Raw genomic sequence first — 19,473 nt, 5'->3', positions numbered from 1 at the left:
TGTCGTCCCTTAGAGACCACATGCATGGACTGAGGGTACATTTTCCTCCGTTCACCGTAAGAAAAAGGGGGGGAAAGTTCACACCCCTGTCCTCTAGCTTACTTGTCACAATCATAATCAAAAATACATGAAAGATTTCTCATTAAGACGTAAATCCACTTTAGACTGTGATGATTAAGATGTTTTTTTTTTTGGGCAGCGTAAGCAAAAAGTTCCTCTTTTTTGAAATGGTGGCACTGGGGGAGGGTTTAAGCAGAAATCCCACTTTCTTCCTCCATAACAAGGCGACTGCTACTCGGACAGAAAGCAGGTTTTTGTTTGTGCTGGAATGCGCTTGATTTAGTTGACCAAAGAGCAAAGAAGTGAAAACTGTGCCGACGGCAGGATGTGGCTGCAAAGTGAGGACAGTGCAGCAGCAGGTAAGACTCGATAATGTGGATAGAAATTTCTGATTTATTTTTACTCACATGATGACTTTGCAGTTTCAGTAAGATCTCTCAGTGTCTAAACAAGCCATGTTATTTATCTGGACTCGTGGAAGAAAGTAATCAAGGTTTTTAGTTCAGAAGTTTGGTTTTTAACTCAGTATTTCTTGAGTATTGGTGATTTGGGGTATAAATTGAATAAAAGTAGGTTTTGCCATATTTTCAAGTGATGGATGTTCTTTCAGTCATTTTTATTTGATTATTTCAACGCTGTCTTTGATCTGTGATATTTCAGTTGCTTTAATAAATCCAAAACCAGTGCTTCAATGAAATGTTAGCTGGAGCGGATCAGTGCTTCGTTACAATTCAGCATTTTTTGGATTTTGTACCTTTGGACAAGGAAAAAATAGCTTCATGCTAAGCTAGGCTAAACACCTTCTGGTTAATTCACTCTGTCACTGATTGGTAGATGATAAGATTGGCACCATGCTCATATCTGTCCAGTAAATATAAAACAGCTGGCAGCCGATTAGCTTAGCTTAGCACAAGGAGTGCAAAAACGAGCTAGCAAAAAATCCACCTACCAGCGACTCTAAAGCTCACTAACTAACATATTCTACGTTGTTTGTTCAAAGTGTAGAATAAACACATCGTGGTCGTACAGAGGGTTACATGCTGCCCCGTTTCTTGGCTGGATGTCACAGTGGTGTTGCAAGAAAGCAAATTAACTTATTTCCAGAAAGGTCAAACAATAGCTTTAAGAGCACAAAACTCTCAGTTTGTCGGGGAAAGTGAAGTAACAGCTGGAAACTTCTGTGAGTCAGACGCCACAGAAAGTAAAGTTTTTTTGTAGGATCCTTCTGTGATTTCACTTCCTGCATTTCCCTCGTCGGCCTCCTTCGCGTGGCCTCGTGAAGTTCCTCTCGCAGTCACACTGACAGGATGTGAGGAGCTTTGATTATCTCGCCTCCCAGCTGAGCGTCTTCTGTTTTCTGCTGCCGCGTGACTGTTGTGTGAAGATAAAATGGTTTTCTTTTCCCCACAGAGTCTGACGGAGACAGCGATTTATCTTTCGAAGATGAGAGAGACATTCAGGTATCACCTTTAGTGACAGGCATCCAATTAGTGGTTCATTAATGCCACTTTGTAATGTGCATTAGAGACAATCAGCACGGGAGGAAACGCTCAAGCAGATTTACTGCAGAGAGTCAAACAACTTCTCCCTCGTGGTGCTTAAAAGAAAATCATAAAATTTCAGCAGACTGTGGTTGAAAAACAGGGATGTTTAATCAGATTATTGAATTTAAGTTAAAAAAAAATAGGGAAGCAAATTAAAAAAGAAAGAAAATTATTAAAGAAAAGCTCTAAAACGTGCAAGTATACAAACTTGATTACATCAACAAGGACAAATACAATTTTGGTGCTGTCTGATAATGGAATAAAATGTGAATAAAATCAAATACATCAACTTCTCGTCATCTGATTGATCTCTTTCTTCTGGCTCGTTGATGTTTGATTGTTAGTGTGAAATCCTGGAATTGCAGAGGGATGAAGCCAATCAGAGACTGTCTGAATTGGAGGAAGGTGAGAATCATTTATTCTTTTTCTTTACCTGCGTGTCCCGATTCAGGACCGTAAGGCGGGTGGAGACTATCCCAGCATGCATCACAGGACAGACTCAGAGTTACACCTCCAGTTTGGTTTATCCTGTACTGGTTAAAATCATGTCTGTCTTATATTTTTATGAGGTGACTCGCAGTTCTTTTGTTTCCAGTGTCCAATCAGCTCCTGAAAGAGATGAATGTTCTGGAGCTCCAGTTCCAGATTGAGCGCTCCTGCAGAGAGAGTGCTGAGGCTCTGGCTGTCAAAGTATGTCTTTGTACCACTGCAGTGGTGCTAATTTCCTTTCCTTTCCTTTCCTTTCCTTTCCTTTCCTTTCTTTTCCTTTCCCACATTACCTCTCCTATTTCCTTTCCTCTATTTTCTTATCATTTCATTTCCTTTATCCTTGTGTCCTTTCCTTCATTCTCCTTTCCTTTCTCATTCTTTCTTTTCTTTTCCTTTGCTCTTTCCGGTCATTTTCCTCCCCATGCCTTTGTTTTGTTTGTGCCATTTTCACACTAATAGAATAAAACAACACAATCAGCGACCTCCAGACTCTGTTTCCCAGGTGACCAAAGAGAACAAAGTCCTGAAGAGGACGAGCCAAATGCTGATGCCCCTCATCCCCGAGCTGCCTGAAAACTTGGCCGCTGCGACCTTTGACCCAGAGGCTGACCCCGCGGTTAACTGTGACGTGGTCGATCTTGGTGGGGACAGCAGTGAGGCGACGCTGCTGCTGGAGAGTCAAGCCAAGATCGCAGGTTAGAGAGAACTGCTCATGATGTGGTTTCACATTCTATGTCTGCCTGGTAAACCTAATTAAAAATAAATAATCCATAATCAGATCATCACCGCACGTGAGCTGGGCTTGATTTGGGAAGAGGGTTATTGTCGAACTGGTCGCTGACCTCTTCCTGTCTGTGTCTCAGAGCTGCAGACGTCAGTCGACGGTCTGCTGGCTGAGAAGCTGCAGCTGGAGCAGCAAGTGGAGGATCTGACCAAAGAGCAGGCCCAGCTCAGAGAGCAGGTACATCAGTGCGTGTGTGCATGTGTGCATGTGTGTGCGTGCGTGTGTGCGTGCCTCACCTCACCTCAGACTTCTTTCTCTCAGCTGGTCCTGGAGTTGGAGGAGAAAGAGGCCGTCCTGAGGAAGATGAACAAGCAGAGCAAAACCATGAATAAAATCAAACGCAGTGAGTCCTCAGTACATTCAACCAGTATTATTTGATTATCGATGGGTCTGTTAGCATCTGTATTAACTTTCATCTATGATATTTCCCTCCAAATAATCAATTCATCATTTATCTAGAAACAGTTCTTGTTTTGTCCAACCAAACATGCTAAATCTAAAGGTGTTTAAAGGGGCATTTCACCCAAATTAGGGTTTCCTTTCCTGAGGTTTGAGATGTTTCTTCTCTCATATTGATGCTGCCACTCCATTACATTGGATGTGTGTGTCGTTACTGTAATGCAGAGTTTTGATTGAGCGGATAAATGACATTTTGTGATGCATCAAATTTGATTAATCTTATTTATTAAGCAATAAATCGTATCAATGCTGCATTCATTTTCAGTTCCTCAGTCGAAAACGTAATGAGAGGCATGAACGCTATCGGAAATGCCTCTTAATTGTGTGTGTGTGTGTGTGTGTGTGTATGTGTGTGTGTGTGTGTGTGTGCCTGCACAGTGTCCCAGCTTGTCACAGAGGAGTTCACAGAGATGTCTCAGAAGCTGGAGCTGGAGCAGGGCCTCCGGCAGCACGCTGAAGTCTTCGCCCACCAGGTGTGAGCGCGTGGCACGCTTGTGTGTGTGTGTGCGCGCGCGTGTGTGTGTGCGCACACGTGTGTTGTTCTGCACGGCACAAAACATTTTGTCGTACATTCACACCTATAGACACTGAGGGTGACAGGTCGTGCCACAGGAAGGGAGCACGAGTGTCGGAGCTGACCTTCGGGCAGCTAAGGCGAACACATGGACACTCGGACGGGAATAGGGAGGAAAGGGAGGGGTGAACGCACACACACACACACACACACACACACACACACACACACACACACACACACTTCTGTCAGAGTGCAGCTGATGTGGCGGGACAGGAGAAGGGGTCTCCATTCTCCGTTTTCACACCGATGACACTTTGGTCAAATCTGGGCTCTCTGTGTGAGCCGTTCACACACACACAAGACAAAAGCAGACACACACTCGTGCACATGCAGGAAAAACACCAATTCACCGACATACCCAAACACACACACACACACAAACACAAATACACTGCTTTTTTTTTTTTTTTTGCTGCCCCAGCTGCTCCTATAATGAAGGCCTTTTCTTTCAAAAAACATCTCTCTGTTCCCGTCCCTTCCCATTTAGCCCCTCCCTTCCCCATAATTAGCGGTCATCACTGCTGCTGAAGGAGAATGGCGGTCTTTAAGCACAACCTGTCTTTGCCTGACACCTTTATGTTTTGCCGAGCATATAGCAATTGTCGCCTTTGTGCGCGGTGTCCTCCATTTACCGGACAGGCGCACAATGGGCCGCCTCGCAGGGGTCCTTACCTGTGAAAAGGACCCCCAACTGTTCACACAATTCAGCCCCTTTACTCTCAATTCACGGTAAAAGACCCCCCTGCGCTGAATGCCTCTTGTATGCGCTGCTATTTGTCTGTTTTCATGTGTTTTGAAAACACCAACCATTCACACCTCTTCCCTGTGATGCGTGGTGGTATAATGATGCAGGGCCTCAAACAGGAAACAATTTGGAGGTTTTCTTTTTTTTTTCCTGCCCGTGCGTCTTTGTCTCTTTGTGTAGCTGTGTGCGGCTGGGCCCGTGTGTTTGTATGTGTGAAATAATTGTGCTAATTGCTGTGTGAAAATTGCTCTCTGCTTAAGGGAGACCACAGATTAGAGCGGTGTGATTTGCAGCGCCGAGCCTCGTGCTGCATGCGCTGATACGGAGCTCACCGAACCCGCACGCTGGAAGAACACAGAACTGAAAACCGCTTTTTCCTCACTTCCTGTTCTCTGAACACGCACCTGCTTTCGATAATGTAATCTGTGAGAGCGACGGTTTATGAATCCAGTGTGAGCAGAATGCACTGAGATGATGAACATTGACTGGATTGACACACAAATGGCACGTTTTAACACATTTTTAAGGCTCATTCTGCTATTTTTGGGACTCAATATACTAAAAATGTGTCTTTTTCTGGCAATTAATTATAAAGGCTTATTGCCTCTTTTATCGCCTACGTTGACAGGGAATCACTTATTGCTGGACTGATTGTATTAAACACCTTGTTTTTTAGTGGCTAGGCGAGCTCCTGCTACATTCACCTCAGGATATGTGTTAGTTTGTGTGTTAGTGCGACGTTGTGCGTGGCAGATCGAACTAGTTTGCGGATAACTAGAGGTAGCTAATCTAGCAGATCAATGCCCGCATGTACGATATTGAACATCACAGAAGCTCATTCGAAATGAGCTCTAAACCACAATTGTTAATTATTAAAGTTGGGGTATTTATTTGTCACACCATAGAAGAAAGAATCCCAGTGAATTCAGGCAAAGTTTGACACATTTTTGCTTCCAAGCCACTTATCACACTTATCATAATGTTGGGAAAATGACGCTTTGTCTCACAGCTAAATCGTCCTGTTTGTATTGTCGCTGCTCATCAATGAAGCCGATGAGTAATTCTAACAAGGCTTCCAAGTCATTGTTCAGTCAAACACTGGCTTGAAATGATTTTCTCTGCCTTGTGACAACCTCCTGGGGGAGAAAATTAACAACCAGCCTTTCAGATCTCACTTTATTCTTCCTCTTAATCGTGGCCCATTGTCACTGATGTGTTTTCTTTTTCATTTTAGTCGAAGCCGAGAATCATAAAGATGTTTTTAAGATGTCAGGAGGTGAAGCTGGTTTTGGGTTGTCTTTTTCAGATGGTGGCGCAGCAGACGGCGGCCCACGGGCGGAGCGCGACGCTGATGCAGAGCTCGGAGACCAGCCTGCAGCTGCAGCAGGCGCTGGAGCAGATCTCCAGCATCAGCGCAGCCCTCTGCGATATACAGCGCCATTACCAGGACCAGGTGCGCGTAGATACGCTGAAAGAGAGCAGGACGGGCATCCGCTCTGCTCTGTTTATGTTTTCCCGCATCTCCCCTGTTTCTTTCACACCTGTGTGCAGGTAAAGCAGAGTCAGAGCGCCGGGGAAGAGAGCAGCCTCCTCTCTGAGCTGCAGAACCTGAGAGAGCTGCTGGAGACAAGCAAAGAGGAGAGGAAGGCCTTCGAGACTCAGCTGTCTGAGGCCAACAGCACCGTCACACAGCTCCAGGAGGAAGGTAGCTGCTGCCTCAGCCGACGTGCTTAATGGTACCTGAAGGAAAGGACAGAGGCAGTGATGAATGTGGAGGCTGACTGAGCGAGTCTATGCTTCAGACATGCTTGTTGAAACCCAGACGTGGAGGAAGTATTCAGATCCTCTACATAAGCCAAAGCAAGCTGTTATATATTGTTCTATTATATTTTTTAGCTCATTTTAAAGAATCGTATGTAGAATTGAAACTTCTGGATTAATCTGCTCTCTTATGATCATCAGAGGAAACGTTGACTGTCTTCCTTTGTAGTGAAACACTTACAAGACGCACTGAACACAGAGGGTAAAACTGACAAAGCAGCAGAGGAATCCACTCCTGCTCCACCTCCACCTCCACCTCCACCTCCGCCGCCTCCTCCACCGCCTCCTCCACCTCCCACTGCTGTCACCAAGTATGTTGGCTCCCTCTGCCATTAGAGTTTCAGTGAACGGTCTCAGTTTCACATGATTGTTAAAGCACTGTTTCAGAGGCTTTTTACACTCAGACAACAACAGAAAAAAAGATTCCTCACTGAGAATTTGACCCCCGTGACCTCGCTGTTTCTCTCTGTGCACCAAGCTCGCTTGATTTCCTGAGAAGCAGGAGGAAAGATAGATCCAGCAAGGCTGATCAGAACGGTGAGTTTTCATACTTTGAAGCAGCAGCGTCACAGAAAAACACTTTTCACCCTGAACATGTATATAAAACAGATGCGGGACCTGCTCTATGCAGAGCTGGCCCCGGTTTGACGTACAGTTGGCCATTAGAGACCCTCAGTGCTTTTAAACGGCTTTAAATGTCTGACACGTTTCTAATCTTTAAGAAGCAGCGCCCGTTTTGAACGTGAAGGCGAGGGCGGTGGATGAAATGATGGAGAGGATAAAGAACGGCATCGTCCTGAGGCCCGTCAAGAGAATACAGGTGCACGTTTTGTTCTCGGAAAGAACCCAAAGTGATGAATAATTAACGCTAACTAACGTCTGACTTTGTTCACAGGAGGACGACAGCTCGTGGACGGTCAGTAATCCTCGTACCTGTTCGTTCCTTCTCGTCTTTATTATAAAACAGCCAGTTCCAAACTATCTCTCCAATTCCTGAATCCTCTTGCAGGACCAGAGGAGTGAAAACAGAAAATCCGTCATCCTGGAGCTCAAAGGAATGCTGGTAATGTACTTAAACTCACACTGAAGCCAGAATCCTGGGCGATAAATGGCAGATTTTAAGCCGGCGTTCTCCACACCAGGACAACATGAAGCAGCAGCCCCTCCGCAGAGCGCCGTCCAGGAGGCGAATTGGCCGAAATGTTGGGGACGCGGAGCTCCTGCAGGTTCTCCAGAGGAGGAGGAGAGCGATGGCGGAGAGCCGGGACCTGTCCTCAACACAGACTCATGGTAGCCTGTCCTCTCACTCTGTGTTCAGAATAATGCTGCAGCACATGGCGTCTCTGTGTCTGTTGATTCTGTCTGTTGTTTAACGGAGTTTGGTTTGTGCTGCATATGTGTCATCTGGTCTCTCTTGTATCCAGATTGTTGGTCTGTTCGGGGCCGAACGGTTGAAAAAAGGAGAAATCTTAGTTTACATGTGACAGTTTTGTGGTCTTTGGACAGCAGATGTCCTCACTTTGATAGTGACTCTCAAACTATATAATGATTTTTTTAAGGAGTTCATGCTTTCTTTTCTATTTGTTGGTATTAACATTTACTAATGCTATTCGCATGCAGTATTTTCTTTTAGGGAAATACACTGAAGTTAAGAGTGAAAAGTACTACTATCTGCACAAAGTGCTTTATCAATCACTGTGGTCAGCTGATTTGCTTTAGTTCTCGTTTTTTGTGGCTAACCTGAGGACGTGGCATTCTCTTGGTCAGGCCCTCAGGCAGCGTGTGTCCCAGCAGCAGGAGACGCGCCCTGGGCAGGCGAGAGCGGCAACGCCCCTGTGCTCCGGAGGCTGAGACAGAACAGGGAGAAGAGAGACTCTCGCATCAGAGCGTCGGCTCTGATCATCAGCCAAAACAGCTGAGAGCAGCAGGAAATGCAGCTTTTAAACATCACTGAGGTTTAAGTGTCGTTGCTGCTTTCATACGATGATGTGCTGAAGATGAGATTGTTGAGTAAACTGCACCTGTAATACTTCTTTTTATCAGTGATTATAGACTTTAAAGGGCCTTATTATATCTCATGTATTGAATGAATACGTCAATGCATTACCTTTGCCGTCACTTACAATAAAACATCAGTGATCTTGGTCTCTATTGAAAAGTTATGCTCACCTCAGGATCAAATAATGCCAGAAAACGGTTTTTAATGTGTGTTTTATCCTCCTGGGAGTACCAGACAGGAGGTGCACATTGCAGTTGAACATCAAATCCTACATTCAGGGTAAAGAGAAACGACAAAAAGGCTTTTTTTTTATGCCATTTAACTCAGATCTGCCTCAAATAGCCAGAACTTGTTGCGTGTCAGAGGAAATGAAAGTCATTCAGCCGTGTTTAATATCCATCATCTTTTTTATTTTTTTATTTTTTTTTTTTTGGGTGCCGGGGTTTTAGCTGATCTAAGTGCAAGTTACAGGATTTGTTATGCTACAGAATATAGATGAAAAATAGTCTGGACCATAAAAAAAAAACACTTAGCTTATGTGAATACCCTTGTGCACTTCTCTCCTGAGGTGTCTGCCTCTTAAAGCGCGACCCAGCAGAAAGATGGAGGCTGCCATTTATTTAGGCACATTAAAGCTCTCACACCCAGAGCCCAGAGGTGTTGTTGAGATAAGAGCCTCAGGTGATCTGTGTCACTTCTCCTGAAAGTAGCTTTAAATGCGGCAGGTCGCCTTTTGTTTTCTCACCTCCACACGGATGCTGTATATATGTGCGCATGCATGAACGATCACATACACCCTCACACCACGCTATCCATCCATCTGCCTTTGTTAAAAGCATTTGAGAGGAGGATGAGATTACTCTCACCTTTGACTCCGACACCATTTTAGTGTCTTCACACTGTTTCACATTATATATTTACTTTATTTAGCTCTTCTTACTTGGAGGTCGGGGTCTTTTCACTCTGCTGCATGCATTTTTTATTGTTTTCCTCCTCAATCTCTGAGGTGTTCGCTTTTTGGGATGCGGTAATGTATTCTGCCTCCTCCCTGTTATTGAATCAATGCACATGAAAGCCAGAGAGTATGTGTGTAAGTACGAGAGGCAACAAGAGATAGAGACAAACAGATAATGACAGAGAGATGAGAGGATCTGAAACTGATACTCTACATTCAATACGAACCGGGAGGATGTATTAACGAGAGGATTTAACGTAGAATTACGTGCTTTTCTCTTATTTAACGACCTGCCTTAACCTCTGTGGTATGAAAAACAACACTCATCTGAATGAACCTGAAAACCGATATGAGACATTTGGTTATAAACACTAACTCTTTAAAATATTGCAGAAGCAAGGCACTTTGAGAAGGCAGTGTTCCCCCTTTTCTGTCTAAAATGATGGCCCTTCAGCTACTTTCCAGCCGGTGTGGCACATTATATTTATGTAAAGTGTTTGCTTGCCTGAAATGTGGCTATTTCTACAAGAAAAAGCAAAAATTTAAATATACCCACCCAGCATGGTAGCTCAGTGTGAATGGTGTGAATGAGAGGCAAACTGTAAAGACCTTTGCATAAAAATGCTACATTCATGCAGCCTTTTACCATTTATTTCTCAGGAATTAGGGATCTGCCGCTACAACTGCACTTCTCCTCCAACCACAGAGGGCACTACAACCAAAACTAACCTTTCCCTCCTGAGAACGAGGCCCTTCTCTTCTGCTCTCCTCAGCCTGCACTGAAAACACCGGGGAGGAACTTTGACCGGGGCTCCAGTGCTAGTTAGCAGCCTGCTAGCCGTTTTCTGTGTTATTTTCATATTTCTGTGTGTTGTTTCATATGCAGAGAGATGTGGTTTATTTATTTACTCAGCTGGCTGTCGTTGGTGATCCAGATATCCTTCGTCACTCTAGCAATAGGTAAGTGCATGCTGGGAATCCCTGCAAGTGCTAACGTGTTAGCCACTATTCGCTTGCTAATGCTAGCGAACCAAGGTAGCAGGTGAAGTTGCACCATTTAACGTTGGTGGGGCCCCGTTTTATAAAAACTGGAGACTGTGTTTGCACTGGCAAATGTGTTCATTAAAAATGCAAATACAAATAGTAATGTTGCCTCATGAATGAAAACGTTTCGTGTTTTATTTCACTGAGGTACTGATAACAATCTACCTGCATAGCTAGCTAGCTTTCCAGTAGAGGAAGTTACGGGCATCAAAAACAAAGTTATTTTTTTAATAAACAGAAAAAAAATCGTATTTTCAGACTGCTTCCCAATAAATAGAAGTACATTAATGTATTGTGATTTGAATTTATTGTCGCTCCATTTCCAAATAGTTCTTTTGGGCAGGGAAATCACTATTATGTTTGCCAATTGTTAGCTAGCATTTAGCGTTCTCTAAGCTAACGTGACAGAAGGGTTTATCAGTACATGCTTATCAATCAGGTGATACGTTGGCAAATAACGTTAGTGTGGTCGTAAGGTCTGGCATACAGCAGAGACTAGCTAAAATAGCATCCAGCGGCAGGAACGTTTTCATGCAAGCTAATACGAACTAGCCAGTGTTACTTCAGCTCTAGCTAACGTTAGCTTGGGGGCATTTTCGTTTGTTTACATCAGCCAACACAGTAGATGAGTTGACGAGCTGGTTATCTAATATGCGGCACACCTGACTGTCACGAACAGTATCAACAATATGTTGAGTTTGCTTTAAAACTTTTAAAGGGAACTTGCTCCGGAGCTTGTCTGTCCACGTTGCCAGTTGGTTACCTGGCCACGTAACACCTGCTGCAGCTGTCAGGTGTGGCCTGTGACCGTCAGACTCTGCTCGTGTCAGTCGCACTTGTCTCTGTTATTCAGCTCTTAATATCTGCATTAGTGTGGCAGCAGACACAAGAAAGGAGACTGGATGGGGTTATTGTTGTTCTTATGTTGTCATGCAGGAACACGAATTTCAGATTTCCATGTTTGTTAAGAGGAAAAGACAAACCACATTAGACTGAATGATGTCACCAATTTCTAATAAGGCAAACTCTATTAATGATTGCCAAGTTACCTATGACTTTGTATTCAGTAAAACATTTACCAATGCTATGGAGATCAATTCTAATCCACTCATAAGAACAGCTGATAAAGTGGCGCTGACATGATTTATGACTGATTACTGCTCTCTTAGTTTTCCCTTCTGCTGTTTGTTGCCACTCGTAAGCTGCTTTGTAACATTACAACAATGTGACACTGTAATCAAAACTAGGAGAAAGAGCACGCGTAACCTGTGAGTCTTATCAACAGATACCGTTAAGAAATAAAGAAGTGATGCTTGAGGATCACCAAACCGTGTCTGTAACAGAGTATCTTAACCTGTCAAACATCAGTTTCTTAGTTTGTTTACTTGTTCCTATTCAGTGTTGCCTCATTTAAGCACGATTTGGTTTCATTTATACCATATTTCACTAAGGCAGTGCTCTTATCATTAAGGTCCTCTGGTAAATCCAGCAAGCAGCCGTGATTTTTTTTTTTCAAAAAAGGCCCATTTTCTTGTTCATGTATGCTGACAGGAGGCACAAAGATGAGGGCGAGTGCCTGTCTGCTAGCAGACAAATAGAGTTCAAAAGCACAAGGCAAATTGCCGTCCCAGTTCTTCTCTCTGCTTTTTCTTTTGACTCTGTCTTTTGGAAAGTGCAGATTGCTTTAGCGTGTTGAAGCTCTCCCATGAGCCTCTTCTCTGTTAACCATCACCTTCTCAGCCCCCGGCATGCATGTTTTGACTAGTCTGATCAATTGACTGCCTCTTTTCGGCTGTGTTTGGCCTTCATTCCACATGAGCCCAGTAACTGTGGGTCATGTGTGCGTTTCTTTTAACTTACTCCATTGAACTGATATTATTTGGCCTGTTTTTGTTGCTTGGCCTTGGCTGTTGACAAGAGCAACATATTGAATCTCGATGCCTGTTGGGTACTGACTGAAACCTGTCTTTAGTACCAAGAATAGAAAAGTCAAAAAATTAACTTTTAGGTCTATCTGCCTGTGGCTGGTAAGGTTTTTAACATTTAACATTTCAGAATATTTGAGAGCTACCAAGAGATTTGTAGAAAAGCGTGTTAATATTCTTCAAAGTACGGTATTGAACAATAATGAAACAGCAAATTGAGTTAATACATTTGCCACTGAATACTTTTAACCTGTTGTTTGTGTTGATCATCAGCACCGATAAGAAATAATTCTGTCTCTCTGTTTTTGTTGTTTTTCCTGTTTGCTTGCTTATCACCATATCTTTGTCTTCACTCAGCTGCTGGCCTGTACTACTTGGCAGAACTAATAGAAGAATACACAGTAGCCACCAGTCGAATAATAAAGTACATGATAATGGTGAGTCGGTGGATGCAGGGTGGTGTCATTTTCCTTCTGCGCGTGTTTTTAAGAATATACTGCAGTGAAATATGTGAACAAAGCCTGCGTCAAACGTGTTGACCGTTGGTGTGAATGTGTCTAGTTCTCCACAGGGGTGCTGGCAGGCCTCTACGTTTTTGAAGGCTTCCCAGTGCTGATGGTGGGAGTCGGCCTCTTCACCAACCTGGTGTATTTCGGCCTCCTGCAGACTTTCCCCTACATACTGCTGAGCTCCCCAAACTTCATCCTCTCCTGCGGTAACTGTGACAGACACTGGCTTTGGATTTTTCTTTAGATGCTTTCTGGTGTTTAAGTGAAACTAAAAGGACAGTTTCTTTTCATTCAGCTAACAAAATAATCACATTTTTTAACATTTCCACCATTGTGTCTTTTCCTTTGTGTTCACCCTCAGTGTTGGTGGTGGTGAACCATTATATGGCCTTCCAGTACTTTGCACAGGAGTATTATCCATTCTCAGAGGTAATTCATCTCAGGTTTCAGAGACCATGGACGGTCTTTGATGTAGTGCTTTTTTAATGACTTTCTGTCATTACAATGTCTCCTATAATCATCCATTTGTTCCTGACTGGCATCAAGGTGCTGGCATACTTCACCATCTGCCTGTGGATAATCCCCTTCGCCTTCTTTGTGTCACTGTCAGCGGGGGAAAATGTGCTTCCGTCCACCATGCAACAAGGAGGTGAGCTTTTTTTTTCCAGCTTTGTGTCATTACAATGTGGGTAGTTGCAAATAGAAATGATAAACCTCCCTCCATGTTGCCTGCACCCAGAGCTCCTTGCTCATCTTTTTGCCATTGCCAACAATTGCCATTTTCTTTTTTTTGTTTAGATGATGTGGTGTCTAATTACTTCACCAAGGGCAAGAGGGGGAAGAGGTCTGGGATCCTCCTCGTTTTCTCTTTCCTCAAGGAGGCAGTGCTGCCTAGCCGACAGAAAATGTACTGAGGAGCTCAGACTTGGGGTGCAGCCTCGGGTGTCGGGTGTGTGAGTGTGTGTGTAGGTGCTGGAGATTAAGGGGGAAGCAGGAAGGACTATGGAAATTAGTTTTCTGGATGGGACTAAAATGAAGCAGTGGCCAAAGTGGAAGAAGAGCACACGAAGAGGACGGACCAATGAACAGAACAGAGCTTCCTGCTGGACGAGCCCACGAGTTTACACAGGCCACGTCCGTCTCTCTTTGTCTTTCTGTCTGTCTGTACTGACTGCCAACAACATCTCGTAGAGACCTCAGCGAGGGGATCTTGTCTGTAGCGCAGTGCTTTCTAATTGTCATGTTGGACTCCTCCATTTTTTAAGCTTTGGTATTAAAATATGTAAAGTATGTGCAGGGTCTGAAATTAACAACCACCAAAAACCTGTAAGTTTTGACTTTGGCAGATAAATCCTTATCACTTTCTTCTTGAAATGACCTCTGCTGTCATTTGTGTGTTGCTCACACTTCATCTGATTCGATACACAGAGTAGCACTTACGACACAAAGTAGCATTAGAAGACAAAATATGACTAGTGAAAACATTATGGCTCCTTAGATGAAGAAGGTGGGTTGAGGATAAATGAGACCGCTTAAAGGCCAATTCTGGTATCTTCAATCCTGGGCTCCATTTAACGAGCATGATGCCTAAATGACTAACAGATACAGAAAGTTTTGGAATTGGTCCAGTAGATCACCTCACACACCGACTGTGTGACTGTGTGATTTAACAAGTTAACTCAGATCTGAACTAACTCTTTAAAAAACCAAAGTCTCACAATAACACTAACTCATGGATCGAAGCAGCGGTAGACCAACAACTCCTGCGTTCTCCATGCAAAATGACCGTTTTTGTCAGTGGGGTCTGGTGGCTTCGAACAGAGCGATTTAACGGCTGTTTTCGCTTAAACAAAAAGGATCTTATTCTTTAACAAAAAGGTCTGTCTCTGTAGGGATCCTTTCCATCACGTCAGACACTTAGAATAACAATCCGAGCCTGTCAGTGGCAAAAACAGGCACTTTTAGTGGAAGTACGTAGACAGGCGCAATTGCCTCAAAGGGTTTTGTTGCAGCCATTAGTCTGTTTCGCGGCTACCAGCTGAGGCAATCTAATGGACCCATTCCAAAAGTTTTTGTACCTAGTTGTCATGTAGACAGCAAAAAAACAGGCCCAGCTCTTAAAATACCGGAATCACCCTTTAAAGGTACTTTCTGGCCAAATCCTGATGTCCAAGCCCGGATTTTAATGTGAAGTGATCCTCAAAAGGATAAAAGTGTTTTAAGTGGCAAACTGGCTGCAAGAGAAATGCCTTAGGTCGCCACAGAAGTGCTTATTAATACTCCTTTAAATGGCAGTCTGAGGTTCAACTGTAAAGGCTTCTGATCTATTGAGACATCCTGAGTCATGGTAAAAATACTGTACACCCTGTTGCATCATATCGATGAAAAGGGGTTAATGAAGGCACTCGGAGAGGTTTACTTTTATAACTAAACACCCTTAAACTACTGTGAGCCACAATTGACATCTCTGACATGTGGCTACAGAAACGATGCACTTTTTCTTCTTGTCTGGCATCGACACTTTCATTAACCACCAGCGCTGTAGTCTGCAACATGCCTGTCTTTTTTCTGGACTGTTTTTAGAAATTCACAGTAATAACTGACTGATTTTTGTACGTTGATCGTTGAGTTAACCCGACATCAAAGACAAAGGAAAACACTTCTGAAGACCGAACCTGTGCAGTGACTCTTGTAAGCTTACAGGTGTCGGGGACAAAAGCTGCTCAAAGTGGTTTGATAGAATTGCTATTAAAGAGAGCGAAATTCTTTTTTTTCCTTTTTTTTTTTTTAACCAATTACTGAGTGCGATTCATTGTAGGCTGGAATGCACACAAGTGTAATAAAATAAGCGATTTTGATGAAATAACTCAAATGAAATGGTTCTTTTCACAGGTTGCTGTTCAAGGAAATAAAGGCAAAAATAGATGTACTGATCCTTGTCATTTCCAATTAAATCAGGTTAATTCACCCATTCAATGTGGAATTTCATTTGCAGGATGATGGATTTTCCAACTGATGCCACCACCCTATCAAGAGGGTGTGTGTATGTGTATGTGTGTGTGTGTGTGTCGGACTGTCTACCTGGATGTTTTCCAAGTCCCATATGGCTCGGTCACGGTGGGTGCACCAGGTTGAGGCTAGTGTGCACTTTGACCCCCACTGAGGTGTGAAGTGCTTCATGAAGTAAAGGAAAAAGACAAAACCGCGACACAGACACACACACACACACACACACACCTTTATCTGACAGGCCACAGCTCGCAGTTACACACACGCTGTTGACAAGCCCTCACCTGGATCCCGAGTCAGTTCCCTGAGGGGGATCAGTGAAAGTGCAGGGATACATCTGTGACAGGTGACCCAGTTCACTGAGGTTTTCTCACCTTTCACTCACCCCGCCGTTCACCCCACATTTGGAGGGGCAGCGTCTGGAGTGTGTGGCATTTTTAATTTTGTCACTTTGAGCTTCAGTTGCAGGGCAGCAGGATATTTTGTTGGGTCTGTTTTTAAGCCTGCTGATCCTTTGAAGTGACGTTTTACAGATTCATGATTTCTTAGAATCCTTTAATTACAATGCTTTATTTCTTTCTAGTGTTTTTTGCTGTACACAGTATTAAGACATGTTAAATGTAAAAATTGCTTCATGTTTTTTTGCACCTCCAACCAAGTTAAATCAAAGTATCCGAAATTCTTCACCACCAGATGAGCTTTAACACATTTTTTTAAACACATCTGTTACTTCCAAGTCTAGCTGAAGCTCTTCCTCGACAGAGCGCGATGATCAGTAGTGTCCGGGCTCCAGCACCTCAGCCAAGTGCATGGCCACCTCTGTCCAGGGGGAGGTGCTCCGCCCCTGGGGGTGTCCTCGCCGCCGGACCTCCTCGATGTTCTGCGGCTCAAAGTACCGAGGGGAGGCGATCCTGGAAGGGAAGGCTCTCGGGAACAACACCCTCTCGAGGACATCCAGAGGAAGGTCAGGGGCGGGGCGAGCCGTTCTGTCCCACTTGGTGATGTACTGAGGCCGCCTGCTGCCGCTGTCCCTCCACACTGTGACGCTGTCCCGGAGGTCCGGCACTCTGGGGGGCTTCTCTGGCTGGAGGCCCATGAAGATGGTCCAGGGCCTGGAAGATGAGGCTAGAGGTTGCTTGGTGGGTGTTCTCTTGTCCTTCTGAGGGCCTCCCGGCTGGTGCTTCGGTGGGTGCTTGGCATGTTTTGGATTAGAAGTGCTCTGATTTGATGGGAGGCACTGGGCGTGGTACTGGCTCACTAAGACTCTGGGCGAGATATCCTTTCGGAGAGGAAACCCTTTCTTGTTTGCCCATTCTGCCATATTCACATCAATAAGTGTCTGCAAATCAACAGGAAGAAAGTGTGATTAGTGTCTTAGATGGGACGTATCAAGGCCAAGAAAATATGATCTGAACATTGAGCACATTGTCCAAGACAGTTGAGCTGTTTCCTTTAACAGAGCACGAAAACCAGTGTTCTGAAATGTGAATGTTTCTCTGATTCTGTCACAGTTTTGGGATGATCTACACGTTACCTCTACATGTGGGATGAAAGGATTCCCACGACACACAAACTGACCTTTTTATTGGCGTCGTCCAGCTTGGCCATATCCACGAGATCACAGTACAAAGCTTGGACTAGCTTCCTCTCCTGCATTTCTTTCTTCTTATCTTGCTGCCACATGCAGCTTTTCAGATACCTACATGAAAACACAGGAAGTCTGTGGAAAAATCTGTCAATTTTACCCGAGCACTGTGGTGTGAATTGTTCTTTCAGCTCGTTACCTTGCGACCTTCCTGCGGCACCAGATGCGGGCCAGATCCAGAGGAGTGTGTCCTGTGCTGTCCCGGGCCAACACATCTGCTCCGGCCTGGACGAGGATCTCTGCGCAGTCCAGGAGGCCCTCAGAGGCGGCCAGGTGCAGCGGGGTCGTCCCTGAATCTGTGGTACTGGTAAGGTATTCAAAAAACTCTCTTCTCAGCTTCATCATTATCTTCAGTCTCGTCATAATCATCATCATTATCCCTCACAGCAGCAGCATCATCTCACGATCATAATTTTTATTTGAGCTCTGCAATATTATTTCTATTCTAATTTTCAAACACTTTGGTGATAAGAGTTCAAATAAACAGCCGAGTGCTGCTGAATCCAGCTGACAGATTTTATAAACGAGCACAGAACAGAAAATAAAACCTGCCTAAGCTGAAAACCTGCATTAAGCAATCATGGCACAAATTAAGGCTCCTACACGTTGACGTCGGCCCCGTGCTCCAGCAGGTATCGGAGGCAGGAGGTGGTGCTGGGTGCGCTCTGGGTGGACAGGAGCATGTGAACAGGCCGGCGACCCTGGAGATCGCTGCGGTTGATCCACCCCTGCCTGGACTCCACCAGGAGCTGGACAGTAGCAAGCTGGCCATCGAGGCAGGCCACGTGGAGCGCTGGCAGACCCTGGAGGACCAAACACAGACACAATTTACTTTACAGGTTTTTTTTAACCAGCCACAACAGTAAAATCCCATCCAAGGCTTCTGGACAACACATCAATAATCACTTTACAGCATCTTTTATTCTCACTGAGGACTTCTAAAACTTTTATACTCATAAGTATTTCCATTCTAAGATACTTTATACTTCCACTCTACTACATTTTACAGTGAAATACTACTTTCAGCACTGCTTTTTACGTATTATACGTAAAAAGCGTACGCTATACGTATATTAAATTCTACATCATACACTCTTTACACCACGTACACACTATTACATTAAGGAGCCTACCTGCCTGTTCACACCGACATCCAGTCTCTCCGGGCTCCCAACAGCTGGAAACATGTGGCCCTTCGGGGGAGGGCTGTGGGTTAGCTTCGTGCTAAAATGAAACCATACACAAACTGCGGCTGTAAATGCTAACGGATAGTAACGCCACAAGGAACAAGAAATATTTAAGGCAACTTTTCCCAAAATTGAAAACGACGAACACAGCCATTAAGATAACTAGCCAGGCTAGTAGCAGGTTAGACTGAACAGTCATGTATCGTTCACAACTAAGCGCTCAAAGCAGGCAGCTTTACCACTTTATAAAAGTTTAAATTAAGGCTGTACGCACAGAAAAATACTCTTTACGTTATTTACCGCGTTTTACGTCCGTTGCGTCTCTTCCCAGATTTGTTGACAGGTTCCATGGTTGCACGGCAACGCGGAAACCAGGAAGTGAACCCCGATTTACAACAGCTTGCTGATTTCGGTAAGAAATAAGAAAAACCTGAAACCTGCAGTTTCTTGCTTCTTTTATTTAAAAAAATGTTTGCAACATCCCCATAAGAACGTCCCCCGAACACAGGCAGATAAGCTGTTTTTTAACACAGTTAATGAGGATATAAAGCTTTTTTAAAGGCGCACTTGTTTGATATAATGACAAAAAATTCTTATTTCTTTTTCACTGTAGAGTCACGATACAGCACCTCCAATACTTCTTCTTTGGCGTCCACTTAGTATGTTTTTTTTCTGAATGGAACTGAAAGAATAAGTGGAAATTTAGATTTAAAGTGTGCTT

The 19,473-nt window shown here is 44.1% G+C and overlaps 3 protein-coding genes across 3 annotated transcripts; 2 read left to right on the top strand and 1 right to left on the bottom strand.

The window, feature by feature from the left end:
• The first annotated feature begins 288 nt into the window (after positions 1-288).
• shtn2 (shootin 2) lies at positions 289-8,622 on the top strand. The gene is made up of 17 exons (XM_076725221.1): positions 289-419; positions 1,471-1,520; positions 1,949-2,009; positions 2,200-2,294; positions 2,596-2,788; positions 2,957-3,054; positions 3,139-3,220; positions 3,715-3,809; positions 5,965-6,111; positions 6,210-6,363; positions 6,649-6,790; positions 6,958-7,016; positions 7,202-7,299; positions 7,375-7,395; positions 7,489-7,542; positions 7,622-7,769; positions 8,247-8,622. The coding sequence occupies exons 1-17, from the start codon at positions 386-388 to the stop codon at positions 8,396-8,398; spliced, it is 1,683 nt and encodes a 560-aa protein (XP_076581336.1). The 5' UTR covers positions 289-385; the 3' UTR covers positions 8,399-8,622.
• Positions 8,623-10,211: 1,589 nt separating this feature from the next.
• tex261 (testis expressed 261) lies at positions 10,212-15,840 on the top strand. Its single transcript, XM_076725538.1, has 6 exons — positions 10,212-10,393; positions 12,760-12,839; positions 12,964-13,117; positions 13,273-13,340; positions 13,458-13,560; positions 13,710-15,840. The coding sequence occupies exons 1-6, from the start codon at positions 10,324-10,326 to the stop codon at positions 13,823-13,825; spliced, it is 591 nt and encodes a 196-aa protein (XP_076581653.1). The 5' UTR covers positions 10,212-10,323; the 3' UTR covers positions 13,826-15,840.
• Positions 15,841-16,692: 852 nt separating this feature from the next.
• ankrd53 (ankyrin repeat domain 53) lies at positions 16,693-19,102 on the bottom strand. The gene is made up of 6 exons (XM_076725495.1): positions 19,053-19,102; positions 18,699-18,789; positions 18,169-18,368; positions 17,705-17,869; positions 17,499-17,619; positions 16,693-17,259 (listed from the first exon to the last, which is right to left on the bottom strand). The coding sequence occupies exons 1-6, from the start codon at positions 19,100-19,102 to the stop codon at positions 16,693-16,695; spliced, it is 1,194 nt and encodes a 397-aa protein (XP_076581610.1).
• Between the last annotated feature and the right edge of the window lie 371 nt (positions 19,103-19,473).

The sequence above is a fragment of the Chaetodon auriga genome, chromosome 24 (genome assembly GCF_051107435.1).
Source record: "Chaetodon auriga isolate fChaAug3 chromosome 24, fChaAug3.hap1, whole genome shotgun sequence".
Taxonomy (NCBI): domain Eukaryota; kingdom Metazoa; phylum Chordata; class Actinopteri; order Chaetodontiformes; family Chaetodontidae; genus Chaetodon; species Chaetodon auriga.
Note: the sequence above shows the minus strand (reverse complement) of the source record. Positions and strands in the feature narration are given on the sequence as shown.